General features: G+C 48.4%; 1 protein-coding gene across 3 annotated transcripts in view; it reads left to right on the top strand.

Annotated features, from left to right (window-relative positions):
* Nucleotides 1–10,655: 10,655 nt before the first annotated feature.
* TLCD3B (TLC domain containing 3B) overlaps nt 10,656–16,169 on the top strand; it is an 11,979-nt gene continuing 6,465 nt past the window's right edge. The window contains exons 1-3 of one of the 3 annotated variants that reach the window (XM_006148205.3): nt 10,656–10,936; nt 11,027–11,144; nt 12,051–12,177. In XM_006148205.3, the coding sequence (XP_006148267.1) occupies nt 10,898–10,936; nt 11,027–11,144; nt 12,051–12,177 (284 nt within the window). In that variant the 5' untranslated portion in view covers nt 10,656–10,897. Of the gene's footprint in view, nt 10,937–10,981; nt 11,145–12,046; nt 12,178–15,431; nt 15,591–16,169 lie in introns of those variants that run through there. The other 2 variants (XM_027771735.1, XM_006148207.2) reach the window with 2 other exon arrangements.

Raw genomic sequence — 16,169 nt, 5'->3', positions numbered from 1 at the left:
GCCCGGGACTCCCCCCAGGCGCGGGGGGGGGGGGGGGAACCCTTCCCTGGGTATCACATGGGACAGCGACCAGAGGGCCGCTTATTGTTTACTTACAGCCTCAGACGGTATCACCCTATGCACCTCACCCCTGCGCGCCTCCGCGGGCCCACAGCCCCGCACGGGAACGAGGCCCGGCTGCACAGCGTTTGGAAGGAGCAAAGGTAAAGTCTAGGTGCAGGGAAACTGTGTGGTCTGTCTGTGAGGACCGGGGTAGGGGAGAAGTGTGTGGGGGGCTGAGTCTCACCTGTAGAGCCGGCTAGGGGAGGGGAAGCGGTGGCAGAAGTCCAGGAGCCAGTGGGCCCTCGGGCAGCTGCACCCGCCCAGCCCGCCCCTTCTCCCGCAGGCAGACCAAAGCATTCAGACTGCCGGGCCAGGCCAGCGGGCGGTGGTCTCCCTTCCTCCACCGCCTGGTCCAGACGCTCCTACAATACAGACCAGGTTAGGAGTGTGCGCGACACCCCATCTTATCTTGGGTTTATGCCAGGTGTACACACTTTGGCAAGCACGCACACACACACACACACACACACACACACACGCCTTGCCATTCTCTTTCCAATTCCCTTTCCACACTTCTGATGGCTCCAGGACAAAGTCTCATTTTGCTGCCAGGAGCCCTTTAACACTTCTCTATCTACCCTTATCTTATCTTTCTTTTTTTAACAAAGAGGCTTCCAGCACTGAATGCCTGGCTGGGGGTAGGATCTAGCCAGGATGTTGTAACATATTGTAGCATGTTTTTTTCATTGTATGTATTGTTGTTACCTTTTATCCACAACAGATGATACTGTTTTCTTATTTTCTATAGTGATAAAAAGTTTCCTTTTGGGACCAGCAGTTGGCATAAAGGCTGTGTCGCTGGACTCCCATGTATTCTGCCGTGGTTTGAATCCTGGACCCAGTGGCTTAAACTCACGCTGGGCGTGTGTGCATTTGTGCCCAAGACCCCAAGGAGAGAATGGAGGAGAAGGGATTGCAGCGTGACCATCCCCCCAGGGGGTGATTTCTCCCTTTCTGTCTCTGTCTCTCTCTCTGTCCTTCTGGAGAGCGCACCAGAAAAGTCTCTCCAAAAAAAAAAAAAAAGTTTCCTTTTAAAATACATGGTTAGATGCAGGTACAGGGTCAGCCTGTGTTGAGGTGGTTAAGGTGCTGGATCCCACATGGCTGATTACACTGTTAGAGTCCAGATTGTTTGCAAAACACACCAGATGGGCCGCACCTGGGTATACCCAAAATCCAGAGAAAAGAATGAAGGGGGGAGGGGAAACACATACCTCTGGGGGTAATTTCTCACTTTCCCTTTCATTCTCTGTCCTGTCTCTCTCCAGCAAGCACATGAGGCCTAGGCAAACAAACAAACAAACCCACCAGATGCGGTACTCTGGAAATCAGACTACCAGGTTCAAATCCCAGCTGTGCATGTACTGCCTGTACCACCGGGACAAACCACACCGCCTCTCCTTGTCCCAATTCCCTCGTCCATACCAGGGAGAGGGTGGTATCTCCTAGTTCATTGTGAGAGCCACACTAGTTACTGTGTGTACAGGGCTTCAGTTAGCTGCTGTGCGACACCCAAATCGCTACATCAATGTTTGCTGTGATTAAGTCAAATAAGGCAAATAGATATGATAACAGAGGCTGGGGGCACTTGTATGCACTGATTCCACCCTCGTCCACATGGGGAAACAACGGTTTGGAAAAGGTGAGAGACCAAGCTAGGTTCTTGAGCAGTTTCTCCGTACCGAATCTAATGACCAGTCATTTCAAGCTTTGATCATTAATATAATCTTCCAGTCTTGACATATTCACCTGCAAAATGGGAATACTACTCTCCCATCGGATGTCCGACGGTGTGTGTGAAGGCAGCTCAGAGCGAGAGTGTGGGTGTGATGGCTCTCAGACATTCTCAACTGGGGTAATGTCGCCCCCAAGGGGGCAAAAATTGGTTCTTGGGGTCCAGCAGCAGCTGCTTGGAAGGTGAAGTAGGAAAGATGACAACACAGCAAAACTGTGTCTTGGAAAAAAGAAGGCAAGTTTGGTTGCTAAGGGAGAAAATATGTATTCTTTGTAATATGTGTGTAAAAGCACTCCTCCACCTGAACACACACAGTTTTATGATGGACAGCGACGGGGTGGGGAGGAATAGAGCCTAACAAGGCTCCTAGGTGGAGCCAGGTGGTGGCACAGAGGCAGGAAGTTGGAGCCACACAGGAAGCATCCGGGGTTCCTGTCCCTGGGTCTCCCTGAGTATGCCGGGCATGCACACATGCGCCTGTAACCTGGCTGAGATGAGAGGGTCACAGCATGAACACCCTGTTGGGGTATCTCTCCCTCTCTCATGGCAGGAAATGAATGAATAAACTTTAAAAGGAGGGGAGGAGTCTCCTGAGGGGAGTGGTAACTATAATTTTTTTTTTTTTGAGAGGTTTATGCTATAGGGTGCATGTGCTTGCCAGAGAGACAGAGCAAGAGAGACAGAAAGCGAGAAATCACCCCCCGGGGGGATGCCCACACCGCAGTCCCTTCTCCTCCATTCTCCCCTCAGGATCTAGGGCACGCACGCCCACACGCCTGGTGTGAGTTTAAGCCACCGGGTCCGGGACTCGAACCACGGTCGACTACATGGGAGTTCAGCAACATAGCCATTACAACAACTGCTGGTCCCAAAAACTATACTTTTTTTTAAAAAAGGGGCCAGCAGGTGGCATAGTGGTTACCACAGTAGACTCACATATGGCTGACTGCGGTTCAAATCCCAGACCTGTTGCCTTGAAAATCACACCAGGCACCTTGCGCTTGTGTGCCAAAAATCCCAGGAGGAGAAGAAATTGCAGCATGGCCATCCCGGCTGGCGGGTGCTTTCTAACTTCCCCTCTCTGTCTCCCACTAACACATGAGCCCTATGGCAAAAAATCTTTTAAAAAGAGAGAGAGAGGGAGACAGAGAGTGAGAGAGGCATAGTAGTTAGGGTGCTGGATCCCACGTGGCCGACTGTGCTGTTCAAGTCTCGGACCCAGTGGGCTGCAAGGGTCATGGGGCATGTGCATGCATGCCCAAAATCCCGACAGAAGGGAGAGAGAGAGAAGGGATTGTGGCATGGCCATCCCCCTAGAGGGACGATTTCTGACTACCTTTCACTCTCTGGCAAGCACAGGCACCCTCTCACAAAAAAAAAAGAAAAAAAAATTTAAGTTGAGAAACACTGCTCTAAACCAAGGTTTTTCCTGCTTAGGTCATTCCCCACTAGTGGGTTTTGAAATTGTCTTAATGGATCATGATCAGGATTTGGAGGAAAATGACAGAAGAAAGGCCACAGAGCACTGCAGACGCTAAGGGTAGGTATTGTGAGAAAACCGCTTCCCATTCAGCACACGCACGCACACATGCTGGGCCGCGAGGTGAGGGGCACTTCCGAGCCAGCCCTGTAGCCTCGTGGTGAAGGGAGCCAGATCCCACACGGCTGACCACGGTTAGAATCCCCCCCCAGTGGCTTGAAGGACATGCTGGACTGAGTGTGTGTGTGTGTGTGTGTGTGTGTGTGTGTGTGTGTGTGTGCGCGCGCGCGCGCGTGTGCCCGACGCCCCACAGGGTGGAGGAGAGATGGCGGTGCGGCCACACCCACCGGGGAGTGCCTTCTCCCTCTCCCCCTCTCTCTGTGGCAGTGAACACATCTCTGGCAATTAAGACAAAAAAAGTCCTTTAGAAGGTATTTCTGTGGTTCGCTGTAAAACAGAGGAAAGCCGTTGCTCCACACCGTTGTTTTCTCCCCTTGTTTTTTCTCTCTCACACAAGCCAGTGCAAGTCTTGGCCTGTTTTATTTGAAAGAAGAAGAAATGCGGGCAGACAGTGGTGTGGTGGGTAAGGCAGCTGGATCCCACATGGCCGACTGTGTGGTTTGAGTCCCAGACCTGGTGGCTTGAAAAACATGCTGGGTGCATGTGTGCGCATGCCCAAAATCCCAAGAGGAGAGTGAAGAAGGGATTACAGAGTGGCCATCCCTGCAGGGATGCTTTCTCTCTTTCTCTCTCTTCCTCTGCCTCTCCCTGGTGAGCATACGTACCCTCTAACAAAAAATCTTAAAAGAGGGCCAGCATGCATGACTGTGGTTCACATCCCAGACCCGGTAGCTTGTTTTCTCACTTTTCCTTTCTCTCTCTCTTTGGTCAAATTATTATTATGTAAAGATAATCATAATAAATAAAATTAAATAAATAAGATAATTATTTTTTAAAAAAAGGAGAGAAAGAGGGCCAGTAGATGGCATGCAGTTTAAGGTGCTGGATCCCACATGGTCAGCTACATGATTCGAATCCCAGGCCTGGCAGCCTGAAAATCACACTGGGCGCATGTGCGTGTGTACCCGAAATCCCAAGAGGAGACTGGAAGAGAAGGGATGGTGGCATGGCCAGTTCCCTGGAGGGTGATTTCTCACCCTGTTCCCCTTCTCTCTCTGGTGAGCGCACATGCCCTGTAGCAAAACAAAACCAACAAACAAAAACAGAAACAAAAAACTTAGAAAGGAAGGAAGGAAGGAAGGAGAGAATTCAGATTCAGATTCTGATGAAACTTAGGCCTGACCTTAACCAGCTCATGGCTCGGGAGCTCCTTCCCTTCCTCATTCTATATTCTGGGGTGACCACAGGTACAGAGGCGAACAACCATCCCTCAGCACCAGAGGAGTGCTGTGGCTCCTCTGCTTTCCTCGCTGTCCCTCCCCTCTCCTCTCCTCTGCTCCCAACTTGAGAGGCGGCAGTTACGCGGGCCTGCGGCTATCTTAGTTCTACCTCTGCCATTAACTATGTGATTTGGGCAAGCCACTCAACTTCTCTGACCTTCTGTTTTTTCAGCAGTAAAACGGGAGTTATTTGTAACATTGTAGAAATGATTACCTGAGAGCGTGTATGAAGTATTTCAGCACGAGGCATTGTATACCATGGGCGTTCATAACAGCAGCCCCCGATACGAATCCAACTGCTTTATGATCCAGCAATCCTGACCCTGGGCGTTGATCCGCAGGAAGGAAATCAGCGTCAGAGACATCTGCACTCCCCAGTTTATGGTAGCCAAGAGATACGATCAACCCAAGTGTCCCGGATGGATTCATGGATGAAGAAGAGGTAGTATACATACCCACATGAATACTATGCAACTGGGGCCAGCAGGTGGCATGTGGTTAAGGACGCTGGACTTCCGCATGGCGGACTGCGGTTTGAGTCCCGGACCTGGCGGCTTCTTTCTCACTTCCTCTTCCTCTTCCTCTCTCTCTCCCTCTTTTTTTTTTAAAATAACTTTTTTTTTTTTTTTTTTAAAAAGAATACTATTCAACCATTAAAAAGAAAGCAATCCTGTCATTCGAGGCAAGATGGGCAAGTCTGGAGGATAATATAGGAAGTGGAATGAGCCAGGCACAGAAAGAGGAATGCCACACGTTCTCACATGGAGAAGCCAAGAACAAAACAAAAACTGAGCTCATGAAAGCAGAGTAGGGCGATGGTTGCCATGGGTTGTCGGAAGTCATGGTGCATTTTGCACAGTACAACAGGAAAGTGTATCATGGCTTTTCCGATGACCTTATGAGGGTCAGTGGGGTGGGGACAGATTTATTTAATGTATTGCAAGGCTCCTGTTATGTAAGGTTTTTTTAAAAAGTGTATTCATTTATCTCCCCCCAGGAGGGGGGAGGGGCAAATAAAGAGGGAAAGGCACCCCGGCAAGGTCTTGCTGCCATGACCCACCCCGGCCTCGGTCAGCCCAGATCACGGCACACACGTGCACAGCCTGGGGTACCAGGGAGGCCCTGGGGTGCAGGCCCAGGACCCTTCCCATGTGGGTCCAGTTTCACTGCTACCGTGCCTCTGCCTGGCCCCATGTTTGTTTGCAAAGGTGATGAAAATATACTGGATTGGGACCAGCAGTTAGCATAATGGCTATGTCGCTGGACTCCCACCTAGTCGACCGCGGTTCGTGTCCCGGACCCGGTGGCTTAAAACTCACGCCGGGCCCGTGTGCATGTGTGCCCAAGATCCCGAGAGGAGAATGGAGGAGAAGGGATTGCAGCGTGGCCATCCCCCCGGGGGGTGATTTCTCGCTTTCTCTCTGTCTCTGTCGAGCGCACGTGCCCTATAGCAAAAACCTCTCAAAAAAAAAAAAAATTAAATTAAAACTGATTTTTTGTGGTGGTGATGGTCATACAATATTTTGAATTTCCAAAAGCCATTTTCCTGCACAGTTTACAATGGTTAACGTGTGGTAAATTTCTTGTTATTGTAAATTTATCTCCATTTTTAGAATATGAAAATCCATACGTAGAAGCTGGAAAGAAGCAGCGCTTGGTTGAAGCACTTGGTTCGCATTCTATCGACTCCTCACAGGGAGGCCGTACGGGAGCTGGGGAGGTGGCTGGGGATGGTGGAGACAGGCTGCCTGGCCTCCAGTCCTCGTGCAACATCTTTTTATCCCTGTAGGGCTATCTGTATATCTTTCTCTGCGAATTGCACTGCTGCCCTTTAAAAAGGAGCTTTCTGGGGGCCGCCAGGTGACATGGTGGTTAAGGCAGCTGGACTCCCACATGGCTGACTGCAGTTTGAGTCCTGGATTTGGCAGCTTGCTTTCTCACTTTCTCTCTCTCTCTCTCTGTCTGCCCCTCTCTGGTCAAAATAAAACAAATAAACAAATAAAGTGAAATAAAAAAATAATTCTTTTTAAAAAAAGGAGCTTTCTTCACAACCCTGTATACTAGCTTCTAATTAGGTCACATGACCAGACCTCTAGCTGCAAGGGAGACTGGGAAATAGACAAAGGAACTTCAGAAAGTTTGTGGAAAGTGACTATTATAAGAAAAGTATCATAGATTTCAAAAATTTTTGCACCCAAAGAAATTCATGCTGTAATTCTATTTTTCACAAACTTTTTGAAATCTCCCTGTAGTTTCTTTTCTTTTTTAAAATAAAAGAATGAATTATTTAATTTAGGTCTAAATTATTTTTTAGAGAGAGATTTTTGCTGTAGGGTGTTTGTGCTCGCCAGAGAGACAGAAAGCAAGAAATTACCCCGCAGGAGAGATGACCACACCACAATCCCTTCTCCTGTTGGTACTTTGGACACACACACACAACTGTGCCTGGCATGAGTTTGAAGCCATCGGATCTGGGACTCCAACCACTGTTGACGATTTAGGAGTCCAGCAATGTAACCATTACGCCATCTGCTGGACCCCATTTAATTTTATTTATGATTATAATTATGGTTATGATTATTTGACCAGATAAAGAGAGGGAATGGGAGAAAGTAAGCCACCAGGTTCAAGACTCAAAATGCAATTGGCCATGTGGGAGTCCAGCATCTCAACCACCATGCGACTTACTGGCCCCTGTTTTGTTTTTTTCTTTATTCACGATAGACTGTGTACATGGGCGTGCAGCAGGGTCAGGTCGTGCCACAGCCTCCTTCCTCCAGTCCTCTAACCCATGAGGTCTTCGGCACTTGTGCACATGTCTAGCGTGTTTCAGGGTGAGCAGACTGGGGATTCAAACCAAGGTTACCACGTGGATTCAGCTGCTCTGCTTACTACCACTACACCACAGAGCCAGCCTTCCACTCAAAGATTTTCTTTTAAGAGAGATATTTTTTTTTTGGAGAGGTTTTTGCCATAGGGCATGTGCACTCGCCAGAGAGACAGAGAGACAGAGAGACAGGGGATGGCCACGCCGCAATCCCTACTCCTCCATTCTCCTGTTGGGATCTTGGGCACGCACCCATATGCGCCTGGTGTGAGTTTCAAGCCACCAGGTCCAGGAGGTAAACCGTGGTCGGCTACGTGGGAGTCCAGCAACATAGCCATTACGCTAACTGCTGGTCCCAAGAGAGAGATTTTTGATGTAGGGCACGTGCACCCACCAGAGAGACAGAGAGACAGAAGGCAAGAAGTCACCCCCCTAGGGGGATGGCCATGCTGCAACAATCCCTTCTCTTCCATTCTCCACTTGGGATCTTTTTTTTTTTTTTTTTGCTATAGGGTGCGTGCACTCGCCAGAAAGACAGAGAGAGACAGAGAGACAGAAAGAGAGGAATCACCCTCCGGGGGGGATGGCCATGCCACAATCCCTTCTCCTCTCTCCTCTCGGGATCTTGGGCACGCATGCACACGCGCTCGGCATGAGTTTGAGCTGAGCCACTGAGGACTCGAACGGTGGTTGACTACATGGGAGTCCAGTGACATAGCCATTACACCACCTGCTGGTCCCCTGAAAAATTTTTTTTAAACAGAGGGCAAAAACACACCATTGAATACAGTTTAGACATCCTCATTCATATTTTGGGGGCTTATCTCTGTTCTTGATTCTTTAGCTACTTTGTTTTTCCCCTCTGGATGGGCCTCTGAAAATTCAGATTAAGCCAAGAGTAAAAAAAGATAAAGTAGCTGAAGATGAGGGTTCCAGTCCTGGACCTGGGGGCTTAAAACTTACATTGGGCATATGCATGCCCAATATCCTGAGAGGAGACTGGAGGAGAAGGGATTGTGGTGTGGCCATCCCCCCAGGGGAGGATGATTTCTTACTTTCTGTCTCTGTCTCTGTCTCTGTCTCTCTGGTGAGTGCATGCACCCTATAGCAAAAAATCTCTCTGAAAAAATATGTTCAGTTCCTTTAGGAAATAAAATTATGATTTTTCTCTTTTTTATTATTTATTTAGTTCCATTTTTAAAAAGAGTTTTTTTATTTTACTTTATTTATTTATGTATTTAAATGTGATGGGGGGAGGGAGGGAGAGAGAAAGTGAGAAAGCAAGACACCAAGTCTGGGACTCAAACCACGGTTGACCATGTAGGAGTCCAGCGCCCTTAACCATCGAGCTACCTGCTGGCACCTTATTTGTTATTGTTGTTATTATTATGTTTTAATTTGACCAAAGCAAGACAGAGAGAGAGAAAGGGACAGAGAGAGAGAAAGCAAGCCACTAGGTCTGGGACTTGAACTGTGGTTGACCATGCCACCTGCTGGCCCCAGATTATATTTTCTATATCTGCTTAACATTATAGAAACCAGTGAACTCTGGGGACTGGCAGGTGGTATTGTGGTTAAGGCGGCTGGACCCCCCACATGGCCGACTGCGGTTCGAGTCCCAGACCTGGCAGCTTGCTTTCTCATTTTCCTTCTCTCTCTCTGGTCAACTTCAATAAATTAAAAAAAATAAAATAAATGACAACGAATAAAATTAAATAATTCTTGAAAAAGAAAAAGAAACCAGTGAACTCTGGGCACGTGTGCCTTTGTGCCCAAGATCCCGAGATGAGGGTTTGTGGCATGGCCATCCTGCCTGGTGGGTGATTTCTCACTTTCTGTCTTTCTGTCTCTGGAGAGCACATGCACCATACATACATACATACATACATACATACATAAATTCAGAAAATACAATTGAAGGGGCCCAGCAGTGGGCATGGTGGCTAAGGGCACTGGACTCCCCCAGGGCTGACTATGGTTTGAGTCTTGGATCTGGCAGCTTGCTTTCTCACTTTCTCTCTCTCACTTTCTCTTGCTTTCATTCTCACTCTGTCCCTCTCTGGTCAAAACGATAAAAATAAATAAATAAATAAAGTTAAATAAAATAATTCTTTTTTTAAAAAAAGAAGAAAATATGATTGAAGATAAATCCTACCTCACTCACTTCCTGTGTAACCCTGGACAAGGAACCACACCTCTTCGTTTCTCTGTTTTCTCGTCTGTAAAAGAGGAACAATACTCCTACCCACAAGGTTGTTTTGAGGAAATGTCTTGACGTTGGTAAACACTCAGCTGAGTAGCTGGCCTGCAGCAAATGCTATCTAAGTGGCATTGCATGGGCGGGCAGTATTTTTATTATTTTTAGTTTTTGCTATAGGGTGCATGCACTTGCCTGGAGAGAGACAGACTCAGAGAGAGGGAAAATGAGAAAGCAACCCCCAGGAGGATGGCCACACCGCAATCCCTTCTCTGTTCTACTTTTGGGATTTTGACCACACAAGCACACACTCCCAGCATGTTTTTCAAGTCATGGGGTCTGGGACTCCAACCGCTGCACTTGGCCTGTGGGATCTTCTTCCAGGAGATGCCTTCTCCCAGTTTAAATGTTGTTTTTCGGATTTTTTACTGTCGGTGTTTTGCCTGTTACAAATTTCCTGAAAATGGAGCCATACAATATGTTTCTTATTGCTATCTTTGTTATCTTATGCTGCCAAAAGGAGATTTTTGCTATAGGGCTCTTGCACTTGCTGGAGAGACAGAAAGCAAGAAATCCCTGGGGGGGGGGGTTCACACCGCAATCCCTTCTCCTCTTGGGATTTTGGGCAAACACGAATACACCCAGCATGAGTTTTAAGCCACCAGGTCTGGGGCTTGAACCGCAGTTGACTATGTGGGAGTACAAAGACCATCTCTGGTCCCCTATGCTGCCTCGTAAAGAAAGAACTACTTAAGCTGTTATTTTCCCTCTGCCTCCTTTTCTTCTCCCTTCTACTCCATCCCTGCCACGTAGCTGTCCATCAAGTCATCACTGAATTCTAATTGGCCAATTCTACCGCTAGGGAACCGCCCCACCTCTTCCGCAGCAGAAACAAATCACAGGGCAAACGTGTCAAGAGGTTGGCCAATGAGAGGATGGCATAGTCCAAGCAGTCCACCAATGGGAGGGTGATGTTCCTGCCCTCTCCAACTGTCTCAGCAGCGCAACCTGCAACCTCGTGCTCTTGCAGTTTGACATCTTCCTTGTAACCTGCCTGAAAAGGTCCCTTCGAAGCCTCTTAAGGGATGCAGGATGGCAGGCCCAGACTCCCCGCAGCACTCTTGGGCCTTCCCCACTCCTCTCCTCCCAGGAGTGGATGGGAGGGGAGGCTTTTCCGCTCAAAAATAACATATTTGTAAATACATGTGTTTTCAGGATTTCTCCTTTTCTTTCTTTTCTAATGGAATGATAATTACTTCAGCTTTTGTTTTGTTTTGTCTTTAAGAAATGTTACTTTAAAATTTCAAGTATCGGCAATTTGAACATCCCTCTCCCTTTCCCCAAGTTGTGGGTGCTGAGGAGAAACATCAACCTCCTCTATCGTCTCACCTTGTCTCTCAGAGGTGAGGGCCTATGAGAAGTTAGGGACTGGGAGGGGACGTGACATAAAGCGCTCCTGTGGGCGTGTGCAGAGGATGGGGTAGGGTGGAATTACCAAAGAGCAAGTGCTTTATGGAGTGAAAAAGAGAAGACTTTTTAAAAATGTATTATTTTTTTAGAGGTTTTTGCTATAGGGCATGTGCGCCAGACAGACAGAGAGAGACATAGAGACAGAAAGCGAAAAATCACCCCCTAGAGGGGATGGTCACGCCGCAATCCCTTCTCCTCCATTCTCCTCTTGGGATCTTGGGCATGCATGCACACGCGCCCGGCATGAGTTTAAGCCACCAGGTCTGGGACTCAAACTGTAGTTGGCCACATGGGAGTCCAGCGACATAGCCATTATGCTAACAGCTGGTCCCAAGAGAAGACTCTTATGGTGTGAGATGGAGTGGGAGGTGTAGACCAGCTTCAGTGGTTACAGGAAAAATGAATGAAATTCCAGAATTGGATTTGAAACCAAAAATCAGAATGTCCGATTGCCCTGAGTGAGGGCTATTCACAGTACATTAAGAATTCAAAAGAGATTAGAGAAGTGGTATACCTGGTGACTTTCAGTGGTTACAGATGATGGGTCTTAAAAGCCATAGGGGTGTAGTCCCCAGGTGGCATGGTAGTTAAGGCACCGGACTCCCACATGGCCAGTGACAGTTCGAGCCCCAGACCTGGCAACTTGCTCTCTCTCTCATGAGCATATGTGCCTATAGCAAATTAAATAATAATGAATAAAATTAAATAATTAGTTTTTAAAAATAAATAAAAGCCATTGCATTGGGGGGAGGTGAAGGAGGCTGCTGCATGGGCTCTGAAAGATGCTGTGTTTTCATGGCCATCTTTATTTTCTTCCCCACCCTCTCTGCTTCAGACAGGCATGACTCTGCTCTTTGCACTAGGGTGCATCTTCTTCCCATTGTGCTTCGCTGTCCTACGCTGGGGCCTGCAGATGCACGCCAGCCTGCAGATGGGGAGGCAGGAGGCTGTTCTGGTGGCATCCAAGTAAGAGGGCCGGGGCGAGGCTGTCCTTCTTGGGGCCAGGGTTGGCGGGGCTGATCTCTTACTTTCTGGAAGAGCTGGTGGTGAAAGCACAAGCGGAACGTGGGGTGTGGACAGGGTTCAGAGTCAAAGGCACCAGCTATAGGATCTTTTACAAGTCAGCTAACCTCTCTGAACTTTGAGCCCCCCATTTATCAGTGGGTTTAACAATAACAACCATATTTTTTTTCATGGAGATGTTGTGTGAGGGTCTTGTGAGTCGATGTCAGTGAAATCAAGTTGCAAACTCCTGCAAATACTAGAAGAGATACATGTAGGTTCCCTGGGGACCTCGTGAGCTGGAGGACTCCCTTCCTCCAATGGGGAAGCAGCTGCTCACCACCAGCCAAATGTTATGGACTTAGAGTATGGGCCCAATGTCATATGTTCTTCTGATTCTCTCTCTCTCTTTTTTCTTAGTTTTAATTTACTTTTATTAATTATTATTTATTGTTTTTAATTTGATGAGAGAGAGAAAGCAAGCCACGAGGTTGGGGACACAAACCACAGATGGCCATATGGGAGTCCAATGCCTTAACCATCATGGCACCTGCCACATGCCATTCTCTCTTTAAAGAAGTTGAGTTTAGGGGCCAGCAGATGGCATGCTGGTTACATTGCTGGACTTCCACATGGCTGACTGTGGTTCAAGTCCCAGTCCCAGTGGCTTGAAAATCACATTGGGTGCATGTGCGTGCGTGCCCAAGATCCTGAGAGGAGAATGGAGAAGGGATTGCTGCCATCCCCCAGGGGGTGATTCCTCACTTCCCCTCTCATTGTCTCTGGCTCTCTTCGGTAGTGAGTGCACGCACACTAGGGCAAAAAACACTTTAAAATAGATTTAAAAAGGGAACCAGCAGATGGCGTGGTGGTTAAGGTGCTGGACACTCCCACATGGCCAACCATGGTTTGAGTCCTGGACCTGCTGGCTTGCTTTCTCACTTTCCCTCTCTCTTGCTCTCTGTGTCTCTCTCTGGCCAAATTAAAATAAATAAATGAATGAATAAATAAAATTAAATAATTATTTTTAAAAAGTAGATAAAAAAGAAGTCAAGTGGGACCAGCAGTCGGCGTAATGGCTACGTTGCTGGACTTCCATGTAGTTGGCTGTGGTTTGAGTCCCGGACCCAGTGGCTTAAACTCATGCTGGGGGCCTGTGTGTGCGGACATGCCCAGGATCCTGAGGGGAGAGTGGAAGAGAAGGGATTGTGGCATGGCCATCATCCCTGGGGGAGTGATTTCTCACTTTCTGTCTCTCTGTCTCTCTCTGTCTTTCGGCTGGTGCATGTGCCCTATAGTAAAAACCTCTCCAAAAAAAGAAAAATAAAGAAGTTGAGCTTTGAGGCCAGCAGGTAGCATGATGGTTAAGGCTCTGGATTCCCACATGGCTGACCATGGTTCGAATCCTGAATCTGGTGGCTTGCTTTCTCACTTTCCCTCGCTCTGTCTCTCTCTGATGAGTGCATGTGTTCTGTAGCAAAACTAACAAATAATAAGGACAACATTAAATAAATAATTGTTTTTAAAAAGAAAGAAAGAAAAGAAAAGTGTGAATGAACTTAAGTTGGGCCCGCAGGTGGCATGGAGTTTAAAGCGCTGGATCCTACATAGCCCACTTCACAGTTTGAGTTCTGGACCCAGAGGCTTGAGAATCATGGTGCGTGTGTGTGTGTGTGTGTGTGTGTGTGTGTGTGTGCGTGTGCCCAAAACCCAGAGAGAAGAATGGAGGAGAAGGGACTGCAGGGTGCTTTCTGTCTGTCTGTGTCTGTCTCTGTGGTGAGCGCATGAGCCCTGTAGCAAAAACGCTCAAAAAATAAATAAAATAAAGAGCTGTTATAAGAAAGGGCACCGCTTTACCCCATGAAAGCCAATTGTAGTGCTTTGGTCTAAAAAAACTCCCTGTAAATGGTTTGAAAAATAAAAGTAGAAACAGAGGTGGGCAGTGATGCTGCCAAGCATAATACTAACTATTACAATTATCATTAGTAGTTGTTACTATTATATAGCACCTTATAGGTTTACAAAGTACTTTCCCAGGCATAGTTTTTTGGTTCTCGTACAACAACCATATATATCTTCTAACAAAAAATATCACAGTGAATTTGAATTGAAGGGAATGCTTTACAGCACCTCCTGGGAGGGTTGAGGAGGGTGAATCTTCCTGGCAGAGTGGGGGGTGGGAATTCCAGACAGAAGGAAGAGCACAGGCAAAGATATCAAAACATAAAGTGTCCCGATACAAGGGGAACTCCAAGTACTTTCATACACAGCGTGATGGAACGAGAATGAATAAGGGCTAAGAGATGAGATTACAGTTTGAAAGCTTTTTCTGTGAAGGGCCAGAGTGAATATTTTAGGCTTTGCTGTTGTGCATCATCTCCAACAGCGTGTGTGTGTGTGTGTGTGTGTATGCGTGCATGTGCTCAAAATACTGAGAAGACAGTGGAGGAGAGGGGATTGTGGCATAGCCACCCCTCCTGGGGAAGTCTTCTCATGTCCCTTCTCTTCTCTCTCTGTAGGAGAGTGCACACATCTTGTAGCAAAAACTAAAGACAAAACAAAAACTTCAGTCACCTCACATCATGCTTAGCATGTAGTAAAAATTTGGAAGTTGGGTCCCTGTTTTCCCCTGAACCCCGAGGCCAGGAAGCTGGGTCCACTGCTGTCTCTAACTGGAAGGGAAATCTTCTCAGGGGCTTTCCTACAGTGCACCAGTAGAGGGCAGCACAAAATTGCAAATCCCAGCCCCTTGCCTCTCTTTAAGGAAGGAGCTGGAGTGGGCGTTAGGCAGAGAAAGGTGAAGCCTAGGGCCAGTTGTGGAGGTACATCTCAGGACAAGTCTGGAGACCGAAGTGCAGCTCGGTAGCAGACCCCACGGCTTCCAGAAGTCTGCAAGACAGGAAGAAGGAATTGCAGGGACACAACTTGAAAGAGAAGCAGCTTTCGCAGTGGAGCCCTGGCCAAGTCCCTGGGCCTTTCTATCCTGTGGTCAAATGAGCCAGCCAGTCCCCAAGGTCCTTCCCCCTCAACTAGACTGTCTCATAAAGGGAACTAGGAGCATCCTGAAGCTGGAGGAAGAGCCAGTGACTGGTGTTGAGGGGAGGCCAGGAGGGCCTGGGCAGCCTGGTACAAGCCCAGGTCATCCTTGGGCTCCTGGCGGGGTTTCTAGGAGACAGCATTTCCCACCTTTTCTTCAAATCCTGCATCACTAGGCCTGGTAAGAGGGCTCCTGCCACTTCTTAATTACGTGACCTTGGGGAGCCTCACTTACTGCCGCGGACCAGACATTTCCAGACCTGTAGAAACGGGCCAAATACGGTGTTAGGCCCTGTCACAAGTTACAGGAAGACAAGGGACAACCGTGCAGCAGATCAGGGGTAAGGATAGGCGTCTGGGGTTCGTCTCTCTCCCTCCCTGGGGTGAAGGAGGGAGTGTCTCTGAAGGATGCCCTGTTAGGGTGCTTTTGCTCCCACTCATTTCTTCAGCTCCTCCTTCAGAGTGGGCAAGAGGCACCACTTTCTCCCACCCCCCTCCCCGGGAGTCCTCTCATCACTGGATCTGGGCGTCCCAGAGCTGGGACCCCAGGCAGGCCCCAGAGGGACACACGCCAGGAAGCCCCGGCAGAGGAGGAGACGCCAGGCGTTTATAAAGTATGATGAGGATTGGGGTCAGGCACATCTGGGGGCTCTGAACCCCCTCCCAGCTGGCCAAGCAGCCTCCGCCACCTGCCTCCTCAAGAGAAGAGCTGTCCCTTCCCTGGCCCTTGTCCCCAGCAGCCCCCTGCACTGCAGCTGCTGTCTCTTTAAGGGCCTCCCCCCTCCCTCTTTCTCTGCTCCCCCCATCTCTGTCGCAGCCTCGGCTGTGGCTCAGAGCTGCATGGGGAGACGCTGCTGCGGGTCCGGTTTCTCGGTGTCTGGTCGGTGCCATCATTTCCCCACCCCTCCCCCGCCCTCCCC

The sequence above is a fragment of the Tupaia chinensis genome, unplaced genomic scaffold (genome assembly GCF_000334495.1).
Source record: "Tupaia chinensis unplaced genomic scaffold, TupChi_1.0 Scaffold000231_1, whole genome shotgun sequence".
Lineage (NCBI taxonomy): Eukaryota > Metazoa > Chordata > Mammalia > Scandentia > Tupaiidae > Tupaia > Tupaia belangeri.
The sequence above is the reverse complement of the archived record's forward strand: the minus strand, read 5'-3'. Positions and strand labels throughout refer to the sequence as shown.